Source organism: Arvicanthis niloticus, chromosome 20 (assembly GCF_011762505.2).
Source record: "Arvicanthis niloticus isolate mArvNil1 chromosome 20, mArvNil1.pat.X, whole genome shotgun sequence".
Taxonomy (NCBI): Eukaryota; Metazoa; Chordata; class Mammalia; order Rodentia; family Muridae; genus Arvicanthis; species Arvicanthis niloticus.
In genome coordinates this window covers 25,828,691-25,844,396 of record NC_047677.1, presented here as the reverse complement: position 1 = coordinate 25,844,396, position 15,706 = coordinate 25,828,691, and the positions used below count along the sequence as shown (strand labels likewise).

The window sequence follows — 15,706 nt, the reverse complement described above, 5'->3', positions numbered from 1 at the left end:
CCTCCCAAACCTACTGAGTTCTGAGGACCAGGGCCTCCCACTGTGTGTATGTGTGTGCCTGTGTATGTGTGTGTATACATATATATGCATGAGAACCCCCAGAAGATATGTGTGTGTATATATATATATATATATACACACATATATATTGTACACACACATTGTGTGTGTGCTCATGTGTATATGTTTGTACCTGTGTGTATGCATAAGAACTCTAAAAGATTATATATATATATATATATATATATATATATATATATATACATATAGTGTGTATATATGTTCATGTGTGTATGTCTGTGTGTGTGTGTGTATTCCATTAGTTCAGACTAGCCTTGACCATCCTATGTAACAGGGAATAATCTTGAACTTCTAATTTTTCTACCTCTGCCCCCTGAGTGCTGGGATTACAGGTGGACACCATCATTCCCAGTTTCTCCAGTGTTGAGTCAGACTCAGGGACTCATATACATCCTAGGCAAGTACTCTGCCAATGAAGGGGTATCCCAAGCCCCAAAGATTCTCTTCTTCACTCTGTTTTAGCGCTGGGCATTGGAATCAAGGCCTCACAGGCACTGGGCTAGTGCACTGCTACTAAAATGTATCACCATCTTTCTTTGTTCCTTTGTTCGTTTGTTTCTTCCTTTGTTTCTTTGTTTCTCTTAACTTCTCAGTAAGTTTCCCAGGAGGGCCTTGAATTGATCACAGTCTTTCTGCCACTGGCCTCTCAAGTATCTGAGATTGTAAGCCTGTCCCACCACGCCTAGCCTCTCTGGCTCCCCTGTGATTGAGTCCCTTATACAGGACCAACATGAAAAGGCTGGTCAACTGCACTGTCACTTGAGGGACAGACCTGAGAGTAAGCCCTGTCTGGATAGAGTGGCAGAGGTGACCAATGGGGGATGACTGTGTCTAGGGACAAGGATATTGAACTCCTAGTGTCTCCTGGCCAAAGGACAGAGGATAGACCAAGTACAATGTCAGGGATGGGGTTGGGGGCAAGGGATTGGGGGAGACTGGTAGCTATAAATTGTGGGTGATATGGATGGCCTCTCACAGGCTCTGTGGGCACCTCCACTCTGGCTACTGGGTAAGGAAGGAGGAGAGTCTGTCCTGTTGTTATTACGAGGTGACCTTATGCAGGCTTGCTATGCCTAAAGCTGGCAGATGCCTCGGCATGAGAACCCAGAAGCTGCCAAAGTGTAAGTCGGGTCCGGTGAGACAACTTGGGGTCCTTCTTGGTGATAGAATGAATATTCTCTTTTGCCAGAGGGCAGCCAAGACAATAGAGATGAGGTAGACACTAGACCCTCTTCCCACCCTACCCATTCTCTGTAGAGCCCTTCCAGGGAAGAGCAGAGCACCTCCCCCACCCTGTCCCTTCCTCCCCCTGACACACACCCCAGCACTGAGCATCCTTGGGTTGCACCACAGGAAGACATTGCCCAAGCTGTGGGCCTGGCCCAGCAAACCTCAAACCATCCTGAAAAGCAGGGCAGGCTATGGGGGTCCAACTTCCTCCTTAGCTCAGAAGCCTAGGAAATCAGAGGGGGATGCAGAACAGGACACAGGGCAGCACACTCCTATTCAAGCTCCCCACCTTCCAGCCCTAGCAGCCTGAGTGATGGTCAGACTCACTTCCAGGGAATCGCCAAGGAGTGTGGGACAGTAGCCATGAGAAGGTTGAACTCCAACCTTTCCTTACAGCTGGTGTTCTTGTCTTTTAGTGATGGCTGCAGGGACTGGGGCAGGGTGGGGCTCAAGTTGAAGAAGAGGGAGGTGAATGTTTATAGCTATAACTAGGACCGTGCAGAACACAAGGGGATCCTGTTGGCCGTCCCTGATGGTCATTGTGGTGTCGCAGAGCCCTGTGCATTACGAAGAGAGATGTGAAAATTCTCCTGAACTGCAGAGGGTATGGGAGAGATTTTGAAGGCATTTCCTGCCTGGAAGGGATGCTGAAGCTTTTCTAGTGTCCAGTCTATTCCAGACCCAGTGCACGATCTTCCTCCACCCCAGTGAGAAATGTTAGCACAGTTCTCTCTCCCCCTCAAATGCTTACTATCATTTACATGTATTTATCCATCCATTTATTCATCTCTGTGTGTGTTTATACGTATATAGGCTCTTGTAGGCCACAGCAAGCTTGTGGAGGACAGAAGACGATGGCAGAGGTTGTTTTATCTCCTTCCACCGTGGAATTGATGTCAGGTCATAAGGTTTGGGGACAAGTGCCTAGAGCAGTTGAGCCTCTCACTACCCCTGCCCCCAATCTTTGCTGCCTCACTAAAGATTCCTTAGGGACCCTAAGATCCAAGTAGTGTGTGTCTAACAGTGGGGTTCAGCCCACAGGACTACTGACAATAAGACGGAGCCCCAGAACATCTCTACTAGAAGATATTTTAAGATCAACGAAGGTCTGTTATTCACAGACAGTAAATGCCTAGAGAGGAGGTGCCAACTTAATGTCACACAGCTCCTTCTCAAGGCTGCTGGCCCTGCCCACTTTGGAAACAGTCTTCAAAGCCCCTGTCCCCAAGATCCAGAGCTATGATCCTATGTCATCACCTCCTCAGGGGCAGTGACCACCTTCTTAAGTCCAGAAGCCTTTCCATCACTGTGCAGCTAGCTTCGGGGCCAGACAGAAAGGAGAACAAAGTCTCGGCCATGTTGGTCATTTGCACTTTCTATACTACCTGATTTCCATCTGTCCTTAGCAATGACCTGCTCCCATCTTCTCTCTCTCATGCCCAGCCATCTCTGAAGTTCTCCTCTGCTCAGTATTTCACAGTAGCCTCTAATCACGGTGTAGTCATTACTTTTGCATAGCTAAGGCAGAGGGAAAGCTAGGCAGATGGCCCAGCTGGTGAAGTGCTTGCCGGGCAAGTGTGAGGACATAATGGGCCCCCAGAAGAAGCGGGACATGGTGGCCTGTGCCTTTAATCCCAGCACTGGGAACATAGAGATGAGAGGGTCCTTGGGCTCTCTGCCCTAATCAGTGAGCACCCGGTTTAATGAGAGACCATGCCTCAAAAAATAAGATGGAGGGGCTTGAGCGACGGCTCAGTGGTTAAGAGCCCTGGGCATTTTTGTTTTAGATATGTAAATACACAAGAAGGAAAAACGGAAAAGTGTCTGCTTTGTGTGTTCGATTAACTTAAAAAGTCATCCAGCTTTTGATAATCTATTGCTAATTGTGCATTTCAATTAAGACCTAAACCATTGATATCAGGAAATTTGTCCAAGGGCTTAGGGTGTTTTTAAATTTATTATTTATTTATTTATTGATTGATTAATTAATTAATTAATTATTGGGAGAGTAACACACACACAGACCATAGTGTATGTATAGGACTTGTAGGACTTGGTTCTTTTTCTACCATGTGGATGTCAGGGTTTGAACCTGGCTCAGTAGAGCTTGGCAATAAGTACCCTTTTATGCTGAGCCATCTTGCTGGCCCCTATAAATGTGATGGCAAAAAAAAAAAAAATGTTTCTTGGAGCCAATGGCACAGCTCCATAGCAGGGTATGTGCTTAGGGTGTTCAGAGCCCAGCGTCCAATTCATGGAATAAATAAATATTTAGTTTCAGTGCTAAAACATAATTAAGATAGAGACTTACAGGGAACATCTGCCCTCCACACACTCTTGAAACATGCATATATGCATGCATGCACGCACACACATACATACTTACCACCTCCCCACATATACTTACACACACACACACACACACACACACACTCGCCACCTGAGAGAACAGCGTAAAGGAGAATAGTGTGCCTTGCTTACTGTTCTAGAGGCTCTGTCTGTGGTTGCTTGGCCCCAGGTACTTGAGCAGAACATCATGGCAGAAGGTGTATATGTTGTAACAGCTCATAGTGGACAGGAAGCTCAAGAGAAGAACAGATTAGGTAACCAAGTATAATCACCCAGGGCACGTGCCCCCCACCCCCACCCCCGTAACCCTCTCCTTCCAGCTTGGCCCCACTTCTCAAAGAGTTTGTCACCTTCAGAAATGGCACGGTCAGCCGAGGACCAAGCCTTCCACATATGAACCTGTGGGAACGTTTCATATTCAAGCCAGAGCAAGTGGCTTCCTTCGGCCAGGGTCTCTGCAGGCGCAGTGTGGTATATGAAGAAAAGGCTTGACTCAAATGTTCAGTGGAGGGACTCTTCACGGGGGAGTAGCCGAGCACCTAGAGACCAGCAGACACAACCAGCATGATGCACAAGGAAGAGGGATATGTTAGGGATGGTCCTTGTCGCTGTAATCGAATGTCTGGAGAGGAACTTAAGAATGGAAGGGTTTATTTTGGCTTACCACTCACAGCCCTCCGTGACAAGGAAGAGATTAAATACTGAGAGATTACGGCAGCTGGAAATGTGTGCAAGGGCTTAGGGTGTGTTTAAAATGCTTTTATTAGTATTATTGTGTTATATGTTATCATTATGTTGTAACAATAGGAGATAAGGCAGCTGGTTATATTGTATCCACAGTCTGGAATCAGAGAGAGAGAGAGAGAGAGAGAGAGAGAGAGAGAGAGAGAGAGAGAGAGAGAGAGAGAAACTCATGGACCAGCACAGCCCACAGTAGGATGGGCTCTCCTATCTCAACCCAGTATAGAAACTCTCACAGACATACCAGAAGCTTGTCTCCTCAGTGATTCCAGACCCTTTGAAGTTGACAGTTGTCCTGCTTAGCTTCCTGTCAGCTTGACACAAGCTAAAGAAGCAACCTCGGTTGAGGGGTTGCCTCCATCAGACTGCCTGTAGGCAAGTCTATGGGGCATCTTCTTGATCTCTGATGGATATGGAAGAGCCAAGTCCACAGTGGGTGGTACCATTCCTAGGTAGGTGGGTCTGGGCTGTGTAAGAAACAGCTGATCAAGCCAGTAAGCAGCTTTCCTCCATAGTCTCTGCTTCAGTTCCTGCCTCTGGGTCCTGACTGAGTGCATTGATTCCACACTAAAGACATCCCAGGAGGAGTGTTCAAATGTGTCTATATTGCATAAAGGGATGAGAAAGAATCTTACTCTTGAAGTAGTTGACCAAGAGAGAGCTCAAGTTTGAATTTTCTACTTCTCTCTGTGTGTTTTCTGTCTGTCTGTAGTCGTGGCTGTTAGTCTGTTTGTTTTGTCTGTCTGGTGTGTGTCTGGTCAGTCCCTGTTGCCTATCTGTTATGCCTGTGTGTTTTGTCTGTCTGTAACTACTTTCTTTCTTTCTCTCTCTCTCTCTCTCTCTCTCTCTCTCTCTCTCTCTCTCTCTCTCTCTCCCTCCCTTCTTCCCTCCCTCTCCCTCTTCTTCTCCTTCTCTCTCTTTCTCTATGTGTGTGTGAGAGAGACAGACAGACAGAGATAGAGAGATCTCTGTCTTTCTCTGTATCTCCCCCTAACAAAGGGTTTGCTCTGTATCTCCCCCTAACAAAGGGTATTGAAGAACACAAAAAAACACGATTTAAAAATGAGGGATTCTTTAACAGAGCTTTATGAAGGAAAACATTACTCAAGAGACCCAGAACAGCACTCAAAACCACACAGATGTTATCAGCTTATATCCACATGTTGCTTCCAACGTTTATGGGATATTTGTTGCTTAACACACACACACATACACACACAAACTATTCTGTGTCAGGGGCATGGAAGAGTGGATTAAACATATACATTAGCTTTGGTTGTAAAAGCTGGTTGCACAAGAGAAATCCAAGACATAGTAAGACTGGTTATGGGGTTCCCTTAAAGGCAGGTCAAACTTAAGCCGAGGACAGCAGGCTAACTACATAGTCTTAAATGATCCCAAGGCATATTATTAACTTGGCTTCAAGGTCCAGCAAAAGTTCAGCCTCGGGCTGGAGAGATGGCTCAGTGGTTAAGAGCACTGGCTCCTCTTCCAGAGGTCCTGAGTTCAATCCCCAGCATCCACATGGTGGCTCACAGCTGTCTGTAATGGGATGCAATGCCCTCTTCTGGTGTGTCTGAAGGCAGCTACTCATTTAAAAAAAAAATCTTAAAAAAAAAACAAAAAGTTCAGTCTCTTCAAAGGCAAGAGGTGTATGTTTAGAAAAACATATGACCACACTCAAGTTCCCACCCTGACTTCCTTCCATGACTGTGATGGGGAAATGTAACCCAAATAAACCCCTCCCTCCCCCACATAATTGCAGCAACAGAAACCCAGGTAAGACAAAGATCAATGTTAGCCATCGCAAAGGAGGTGATATTATTGGATCCCAGAAAGATCTCTAGAGCTTGGAGGGTCCCCAACAGGAGACCTCCCCAAGCAGGACAGGGTTGCGGTGAGGAATAAAAGGAGGGGTACAAGGAGGCTGCCCCCTTTCTTCCACCCCCCACTCCTGTCTTCTGCCAGGAACCCCTACTGGCCAACTCTTGAAGGCAGACAACAAGGGTTGCAGGCAGGGTAGGCCACAGGTGCAGCCTCCCAGGCAGAAGATAGAGAAATAGAAGTCAAGCAATGCCAGCACATAGGGAGGCTGTCTTTACACACACACACACACACACACACACACACACACACATGACCCCCACAGCCCCCAGTTGTGTAGAGCCAGACAGCCATCCACAAGATGTTCCTGAGTGCTGATTGGCTGAGTATAATTCACGGTCTGATGGTCCAAGCATCAGCTAGAGATAGTCAATCATAGAACCACAGAAACTTCCTGCAGCAAAGTCATGTCCTAGGGATTTGACTTTTTCAGAAGTCAACAGATTCGTACCATGAAGTCACCCAAGCCTGATATCCTACCTCTTTAAAGTACTATAGATATGTATTTTAATATTATTATTATTTACACGTTGGGGTGAGAATATCATGTTCTTGCCTCTTGTAAACTTATCTGGAAGTGCTCTGAATTGTGGAGGCTACTGGAGTTCATCCCATGTGCCTGGAGGATTTGTGGGGTTAATTTCTTTGAAACAGTGTCTCACTATGTAAATCATGACTGACCTTAGTCTTATTTTGTAGGCTAAAGTGGCCTTGAATTTTTAGCAATCCTCCTGCCTTTCCTTCCCAAGTGTTGGAATTACAAGCGCTTGTCACAATGGCTAGCTATATGCCAGTTTTAATCACTAGGTAGGTCACTGTGCTGACAATGATTTCAAGCTTGCATCTGGCCCCAGTAGTGTTATGATTGATTGGTGATGTCTGAATTGTTTTGATTGATTGGTGATGTCTGCCATGAGCATAGACATAGAAATGTTAATACATGTGCCAACCTGCCCTAAATAGTTACCTGGCTTAGTTTTAACAAAGCCTCTGCATGATCTTCTAACAGCCTGTGACTTCCTGTCCAACCTATTCTCTCCTCTTTTCTTCCCTATATGGGATCCTAAATTGGATCACACTGAGTGAGTTTAACCCAGAAAAACAGCAGGCTGGATCCACCTTGATCCCTCCAGCCTCCTGACCAAGACATCTGACTATGTTCTTCTCTCCAGGCCACTACTCACGTGTACGTGACTATCGTGGACGAGAATGACAACGCTCCTGTATTCCAGCAGCCACATTATGAGGTGGTGCTGGACGAGGGCCCAGACACAGTCAATGCCAGCCTCATCACCGTCCAGGCGCTGGACCTGGATGAGGGTCCGAATGGCACTGTCACTTATGCCATCGTGGCAGGCAACATCATCAATACCTTCCGAATCGGCAGGCACACGGTCAGCAGCTGGGGGGCAGAGAGGGGGCAGCCCCTCTTCAGGGTGTGATGGGAAGTTTTGTGATATCATAGGGTATAAGGAGCAAACATAGAGCCTAGAAGGAAACTGGAGTGCCCAGTGACAGAGAGAGCGGGGTGGGGGGTGAGGGGGTGAAAGGCGAAGCTATCTGACTCCAGTGGTGCTGTGATCGATTAATGATGTCTGTCATGAGCACAGACACAGCAATTGTGGCTAGGATGTCAGAGTCTATTTGGTATAACCATAGAGTTATATCATCATCCTCTCTCCTTGAACTTTCTGTGTCCCCAGGGTGTCATTACTGCTGCCAAGGAACTAGACTATGAGATTAGTCATGGTCGCTACACCCTGATTGTCACTGCCACGGACCAGTGTCCCATCTTATCCCACCGCCTTACCTCTACTACCACAGTAAGTGGAATACATCCCCAATGTGGTGGTGAAGGAAAACAAAGAATACCCAGGAGGCTTCCTGATCGAAGGGAAAGGAAAAGGGAAATTCCTGTTGGGAGGAAATGCCTGCAGGCAAGAGCTCCTGCTTATCTTGGCAGCTCATCTAGACTTGCTGTGTTACTTTGAGGATGTTGTTGGGCTTCTCTGTGACTATGTCTAGCAGATGAGTGAAAACCCCTGCCTTCTTCCCCTTCATGGGAAAAGCATGGCTTCGGGTCAAACTAACAGTGATTCAGATCTCTGCTCTTTCATTCTCTGGCTGTGTGACTCTGGACCATTTAACCTCCTTGAACTTCTGTTTCCTCGTGAATGAAAGCTATGGTTCAGGATATAGGAGGAGCAAATGGGACCACATGGGATGACCAGAGTATAAGAATGAGTTAACCCATGGTGGTATTGTTAATCAGTTATGCCTATAAAGACACACAGAAAGTAGAGATGGGGGATTAGAGGTTCAAGACCAGCTCAGGCTATGTAGGAAGACCCTGTGTCAAAGGGGGTGGGGGAGGGAAGCTGGGGTGAAGGTCACTTGTAGAGTACTTGCCTATCATGTACAAGGTCATGAATTCAATCCCCAGCACCACAAATACACACACATAGACACATACACACAGAGAGACACACAAACACACATATATACAACTACAGACACACACACACATAACTACACACATACACACAACTACAGAGACATACAACTATACACACATGCACACACAACTACAGAGACACATACATACACAACTACACATACATACGCACACAACTATACACACATATACACCTATAGAGAGACACAGAGACACATACACACAAACACACACACCTACAGAGAGACACAGACACATACTCACAAATACACACATACAACTGCAGAGACACACAGAGACACATACATAGACATAGACACATATACAACTACACACACAAACACATATACCCAAAGCACAAACACACAAAGGTGTGTGGTGAGGGGACGTGGACCAGAGCCCCTACACATGCAAGCTTAAATACCCTCCCACCCTGTGACACTGTGTGTTCCCTTTAGCCCCTGGGTGCCAGCACCAGACCTAGTACAAGGTGCAGTTGCTGGGTTTCTCCAGGCATCTGGAGCCAACCCTGGCTAAGCTGTTCACTGTCTCAGGTGCTCGTGAATGTGAATGACATCAATGACAATGTGCCCACTTTCCCTCGGGACTATGAAGGACCATTCGACGTCACCGAGGGCCAGCCGGGGCCCAGAGTGTGGACGTTCCTGGCCCACGACCGGGACTCCGGTCCTAATGGGCAGGTGGAGTACAGTGTTGTGGATGGAGACCCACTGGGTAAGTGGGGCCCGTGCTGGCATTGTGGTGGGCATGGCCCAGGGACCTCTCTTCACCTGCTTGGGACTAGGATGAGGAAGGTCTTCACCCAGTCTATCCACCAGTATGTGACCTTGTCCTCTGTGGACCTCAGTCCTACCTGCCTTTATCACCATGGCTTCCGGGACACAGGCTGGTGATCGTAGACGGTCATAGCTCTCTCTAGGCGTAGGTAGGAAACACCCATCTCATACTTGGAGAAATCTTTAGCTGAAGGAAAGCAAGCATGTACCACCACCTGTACCTCAGGACCCCAGAACCTAGGATATACATCTAGGGAGCACTCAGCTCCTCTGAACACCTCAGTGTCCCCCAACAGAAGCCTACAGGGCTGGGCACGGTGGCCCATACCTTTAATTCTAGCACTCAGGAGGTAGAGGCTGGTGGGTCTGTGTGAGTTCAAGGCCAGCCAAGGCAACATAGTGAGGTGCTGTCTTTAAAAACCGAAAAGTCTCACAGCCTTCGTGGCTGCTGACCTAGCTCAGGGGCTGGAGGCTAGAAAAGCACTTTCTCTCAAGACACTTTGTTAGCTAGAGCAGGAATTTCAAAGACTCAGGGATTCAACCAAAAGACACAGGGTGGGAGGTGTGGTCAGGGGGAAGAAGGGACCTTCAAAAAGGTGTAATAAGGAAGTAGCCGAGACTGTGGAAGACACTAGTCACCCACAGGGACTCTGTCTGGGGTGCCAGGCCTACCCCAATTTTTAAGAACAAAGGGATACATCAGATATTTGTAAAATAGCCTCCTTTCTAACTGATCATTCTGTGACTGTTCGTGAGGACCTACTATGTGCTGGCCATGTGCCAAGGGATGTAGAAGAGAAACAAGCCAGATGGACAGGTGGGGAAGAGGTATTCAGAAAGTACAGCAAGCACAAAGGCCCTGAGGTCCAAGCGAGCCTGGTAGGCTAATAGAATTGGAGGGTGCGGGGAAGGCCCTGTGTGTGGTGTGAACTTGAGCAAGAGAAGGAGGAAAAAGAGAGGGTGTCATCAAGAGGTCTTGGTATTTACTGAGTGAGGTGGGCACCGCTGTTCTTGGAGCAACATGACTTGCCACTCTCTCTCACCCCCACCCCTCAGATTCATCTCAGCTCTGCCTCAGACCTGTTTCTTATCAGCAGATAAAGGGACGCACCCAGGCCACTCAGCACAAAGGTCGCTGCAGCCTGAGCCTGCAGGGCCTGCTCTGTCTCTAGCTCAAGTGTTTGTGCTATGCTCTCCCATGACCTGCCTGCTTCCATCCCCTCATCTGAAAGGCCCCAAGCACAGGAACCACGGTGAACTCATTAAAACTTTAGTCATGTCACATCCATTCCATGCTCAAAGCCACCAAGGTGTCTACCTTTCTCAGTAAATGCCTACTACTCTGGATGATCCTCAAAGCCAGACAAAAATCATCTCTTCAGCCTCTTTCTCTTATTCAGATCCCCACTAGACTGTCTTTCTGCAACTCCCTGAGCCTACTGGGGATGCTCAGACCTCAGGACTTTTGCACGTGCCATCACCAACAGTTCTTACGGGGGTTGGGGGGAGAAAGCCAGGGAAACATGCCCTCCCCACTTAAGCTGTGGCCACCAATCTTGCTTCCTTCTCGGGACCTCCCAGCTACCCATTCTGGCCAAGTCGTTCTGGGACCCCTTCACAGCTCTGTATCTTCTTTGCAAGCTCCCAGTCCTCTAGAGAGCGCCTGGGCTTCTTTTAGGATGTCCCTTCCATATCAAGAGTTAATTTGTGATCAGGCCGACCCAAGGGAACTCCTGCCTGTGAGCCCATTTTTCAGGTGGGACAATCAAGGCAAGGCTTGGGAAGAATCCAGCTGTAGGCCAGACACAACTGGACTGAAGGTTGTGGTCTCCTGTCTCTAGGTATAGGAGATCCCCCCCCCCTCGGGGGGCGGTATCAGGAGTTCTGGCCAGGGGAAGTTACTGAAAAGACTAATACAGAAATGTTGGGGGGCGTGTCTGGCCAGGGTTCCATCATCACTCCAAGCCTGCTCCCAGAAGCCTTCCATTGTAATCAGGTCTTCCCTGCCTTTGTGGAGGCGAACTATTTGCCAGCACATAGCAGGGTGTCAACAGGACTGGGAAACCCCAAGAAAGGGAATCCCCATGCTTTGGAGGCCTTGGAGCCTAGGGCACAGGAAATCCTGCCTCTACAACTTCCTCACCCTACACAGGGAGGGCCAGGGTGCTTAGGGAGCCTGGGAGCGGAAAAGCCAGCGGGAAGTTTCAGCTGCAGGTGGGCACGGGAGCTCTTGTGGCAGAAGCTGGGTACCCGAGTTAGTGTCCTGGGATGTGAGACAGACAACAGAAGCCACCATGTTGTCTATCTTTGCCAAGCCTCTGTGCTGTGTCCCTCGCTCTAGACCCAGGCCCCAACTACCAAGAGGAACAGAAAAAGTTCATACTTGTATTCGAACACTTAGGAGGCGAGGGCAGGAGGATTACTCCAAATTCTAGGCCAACCTGGGCTATAGCCCGAGAGCCTGTCTCAAGAAAGAGGGGGCAAGATGAGGTCAACTTTCTCCCCAGCTCAGACCCTGGAAAAATGTGCAGAGGTGACCCCTCCTTACCGATGGCCAGAGCCCCAACCCCTTTTCTGTCCTCCACAGAGGTTCCCACTTGCTCCTCGGGCTTCCTTCATTCCTCATATCCTGTCTCTGTCTCTCAAATTCCTACCCCATCAGCCCTGAGGGGTGTTATTTAGAAAGCCTTTGAACCCCACGGGATTCAAGCCTGAGTTCTGTCATTGACACACTGGAAGCCCAGAGGATACTGTTCTCTGGCTCCTAGCTTCATGTTCCAAAGAACATGACCCACAGGGTAGGCCAGAGTGTGTGACCTGAGGTTCTTACTTTAGACACTGGCACTTGTGTCAGAGTTAGATTCGTGTTAGCCCTTAGCAGGGTCCAGAGGAGATGTGAGCCACAGTGGAAAGAAATCAGATTACCACAAGCCTGGAAGTTGTTACCCTGTGTTCCAACTGGAGCTCCACACAGGAGCCAACCAGGGTCCCTCATCCTGCTAACCTGCTGCCTGGCACTCACAAGAGCATCATTCCTATATGGTAGAGGTGGCCCTAGGGTACTGTCTTTTCTCACAAGACCTGGGCAGTTACATATGCCACTGGTGCAGGCTGCGGACACTAGAGACAGCTGGCTGAGAGATCTAGCTCGGCCCAAGGATTCCAGGTTCTTATCTCTACCAAAGAATTTAGAGATAAGACAAAGGAATTGGGAGGGGTTTCCCCCTCTCTCCTTTGTGCGTGGGTACAAGCATGCTTGCATGGGTGCGTGTGTGTGTGTGTGTGTGTGTGTGTGTGTGTGTGTGTGTGTGTGCATATAGAGGTTTGCAGTTAATCTCAGGAATCATCCTCACCATCTTCTACCTTACTCATTGAGGAGGGTCTCTCACTAAACCCAGAACTCGCTGATATGCTAGCCAGCTTGTTCTGGGGATCATCTCTCTCTGCTTTCTGAGGCCAAAGTTATGGGTGGGAGGACATGATGTCTTGGCCTTTAGATGGGTTTCTGGGGATCCGAACTCCAGTCCTCATTCTTAAATGGCAAGTACTTCAACTTTTCAGCCACGTCCCTACCCCAAGGGAGGAAGTTCCATCACGGAAAGAAAGCTCATATCAAAAGGAAGTGTGGACTTCTAAGGAGAGGCAAATCGCCAATTATGCTAGGCTGATGGTGTTATTTGCAGAAAGCAAAGAACAGACCACAGCGCTTTCCTTTGGTTATAGTGGTGGCAGCCAGCGTAGACAGTTGCGTGACACTCTGCTGTGAGGTGGCCCAGTGGTTGCTTTGGCCACCAGATACCTTCAGCTCTCTTACCACCTGTCTAGAACACACTTTCCAAAGTCCTAATACCTTCATTAGTATGTTTCTAACCACAAATGGCCAGGAAGAGTGTGTCATATAGGGAGGGTCCCGTAACCCAGGGAGGGACAAAGGCATATTGCTGGAATCCTAACACTTGGGTCATGGAGGCATAAGGGTAAGGAGTTCAGGGTCAGCCTGGACTACGTGAAACTCTGCCTCAAAACAGACAGAAACAAAGGTTTCCTCCCCACCCCTACTTTTTAACACAACCACCACACCTGGGTCATCCTCTGGCCAGCTCCAGGTCACAAGGGAAGCTGATTGGCCAGGAATTGCCACCTGCCCATTATGCCCCTAAAGGGCCCAGGATGACATGTGCCTCAGCTGCTCCTGTTATCATGAAGATGGCTGGCTGGAGGGATGGGAAGCTCTCCGTCAGGACCAGCTAACTCGGGCCTGTTCTGGTGGCTTCCAGGGGAGTTTGTGATCTCTCCTGTGGAGGGTGTGCTGAGAGTCCGAAAGGATGTGGAGTTAGACCGGGAGATCATTGCCTTCTACAATCTGACCATCTGTGCCCGAGACAGGGGAGTGCCGCCACTCAGCTCCACGGTGAGTCTGGTCTAGCTCCATGCATCCCTTGATGGACACTGAACACCCGTAAACATTGTCTCTCTTAGCCCAGAGAAACCAGAGGTGCCTCAAGAACTCAGCCTTGGGGAATCTTGTCTCTCCAGGGGAATCTTGGCTCTTCAGGGCACTCCCCTCATAATACCCGCTCAAGGGGCCGTCTTTCCTTCTGACCCTGCCCCTGGTTCACACCTGTCGCTCCCCTCAAATTCCGCTTGGCTTCTCTTCATCCTTCATGTTCCTCTTCTTCCACAACCTCTCTCAATGTCTTTGCCACCTTTGCTCTGTCTCTGTCCCCTCTTCTTCAGTCACACCCACCCCTGGCTCTTCTCCCCACCCCCAGATGCTGGTGGGGATCCGAGTGCTGGACATCAATGACAACGACCCAGTGCTGTTGAATCTTCCCATGAACATCACCATCAGTGAGAACAGCCCTGTCTCCAGCTTCGTTGCCCACATCCTGGCCAGCGATGCCGACAGCGGCTGCAATGCCCTGCTTACCTTCAACATCACCGCTGGCAACCGAGAGCGGGCCTTCTTCATCAATGCCACGGTAGGTTCTGATCTGCCCAGGGCTCCCAGCTCTTCCTACCAGAGGCCCCTTGAAGAGCTCTGGGTTCTAGATTGGAGCAGAGACTTCTTTGTGGCAGTGAAGAAACTGGACCCCCAAAGCATGAGCCGCAGTTCTAAAGTTAATCTGAATCCATGAGTGGTAGTGCCCACCCAGCTCCTGGCCAGCCTTTTCGAGGCTGAGCAGGAGGATTGCTGTGAGTTCACAGTCAGCTTGGAATTCCTACAACCCTGAATCAAAAGAAGCAAGTGTAAGCTGGATGCAGTGTTGTGTTCCATAACCCTAGCCCTTGAGATGCAGCAGCGAGACGAGGAGTTCAGGTTTATCCTGGCTCCATGGTTTGAAGTCAGTCTGTGCCATAAGAGACCCTGTCAAAAAAAAAAAAAAAAAAAGTAAAACAAACAAGTATAATGTCAAATCTGCTCAAAATAAGCCAGCTCCCAGAGCCAGACAGGTTGTGGGAATTCCAGCCAACAGAGGAGCGGACAATCGCCATCCACCCTAATTAAACAACAGGGAGGTGTCAGAAACAACTGAGTTCTTCAGTCAACCAGTCCTTTGGTTATGGGTGCAGTAATTAGCACACATTAATTAATTATGCTGCTGATGTGGATTGCGGTTGTATAGTGCAGGGACTCAGTCCCAGTCAGTGAGTCCCCCTTGGTTTTGTGGAGCAGCTGTTTTCTGGTACCCACCAACCACTCCCTTAACCCACCCTCCCAAGCCTCCTGGGCACACATGGACCCTAAACTGTAAGATAGCTTGAACCATACTTAAGTGCACCTGAATTTCTCTCCTGGCCTCTTGGAGTGTCTGTAAACAGTTGACCCTAAGGTTCCTTCTTTTGGGGTTGCCCAGAACTTGGTAATCACTGGCTTACCATCTCCTTGGAAAGATCCTGGTGCCCCCCTTTGACCCTTATCTCTTAGGTATTTTGGGGAAGGTACTTCCAGCTGCCTAGGAACTGTGTGGTCGGAGCATGGGTGACTTGGGGGGTGGGGGGGGGGTGGGGAGTGCCTGCTCATCTAACCAGCCGGGCACATCCCAGACAGGGATTGTCACTGTCAACCGGCCCCTGGACCGAGAGCGCATCCCAGAGTACAGGCTGACCGTTTCTGTGAAGGACAACCCAGAGAACCCACGAATAGCCAGGAAGGTGAGGCTGCAGG

The 15,706-nt window shown here is 48.9% G+C and overlaps 1 protein-coding gene across 2 annotated transcripts in view; it reads left to right on the top strand.

Annotated features, from left to right (window-relative positions):
• Cdh23 (cadherin related 23) overlaps positions 1–15,706 on the top strand; it is a 382,247-nt gene that overhangs the window by 340,657 nt on the left and 25,884 nt on the right. For both annotated transcript variants that reach the window (XM_034524155.2, XM_076917168.1), the window contains 6 exons: positions 7,458–7,679; positions 7,989–8,108; positions 9,295–9,475; positions 13,815–13,948; positions 14,310–14,519; positions 15,586–15,693. In XM_034524155.2, coding sequence (XP_034380046.1) covers positions 7,458–7,679; positions 7,989–8,108; positions 9,295–9,475; positions 13,815–13,948; positions 14,310–14,519; positions 15,586–15,693 — 975 coding nt within the window. The remainder of the gene's footprint in view (positions 1–7,457; positions 7,680–7,988; positions 8,109–9,294; positions 9,476–13,814; positions 13,949–14,309; positions 14,520–15,585; positions 15,694–15,706) is intronic.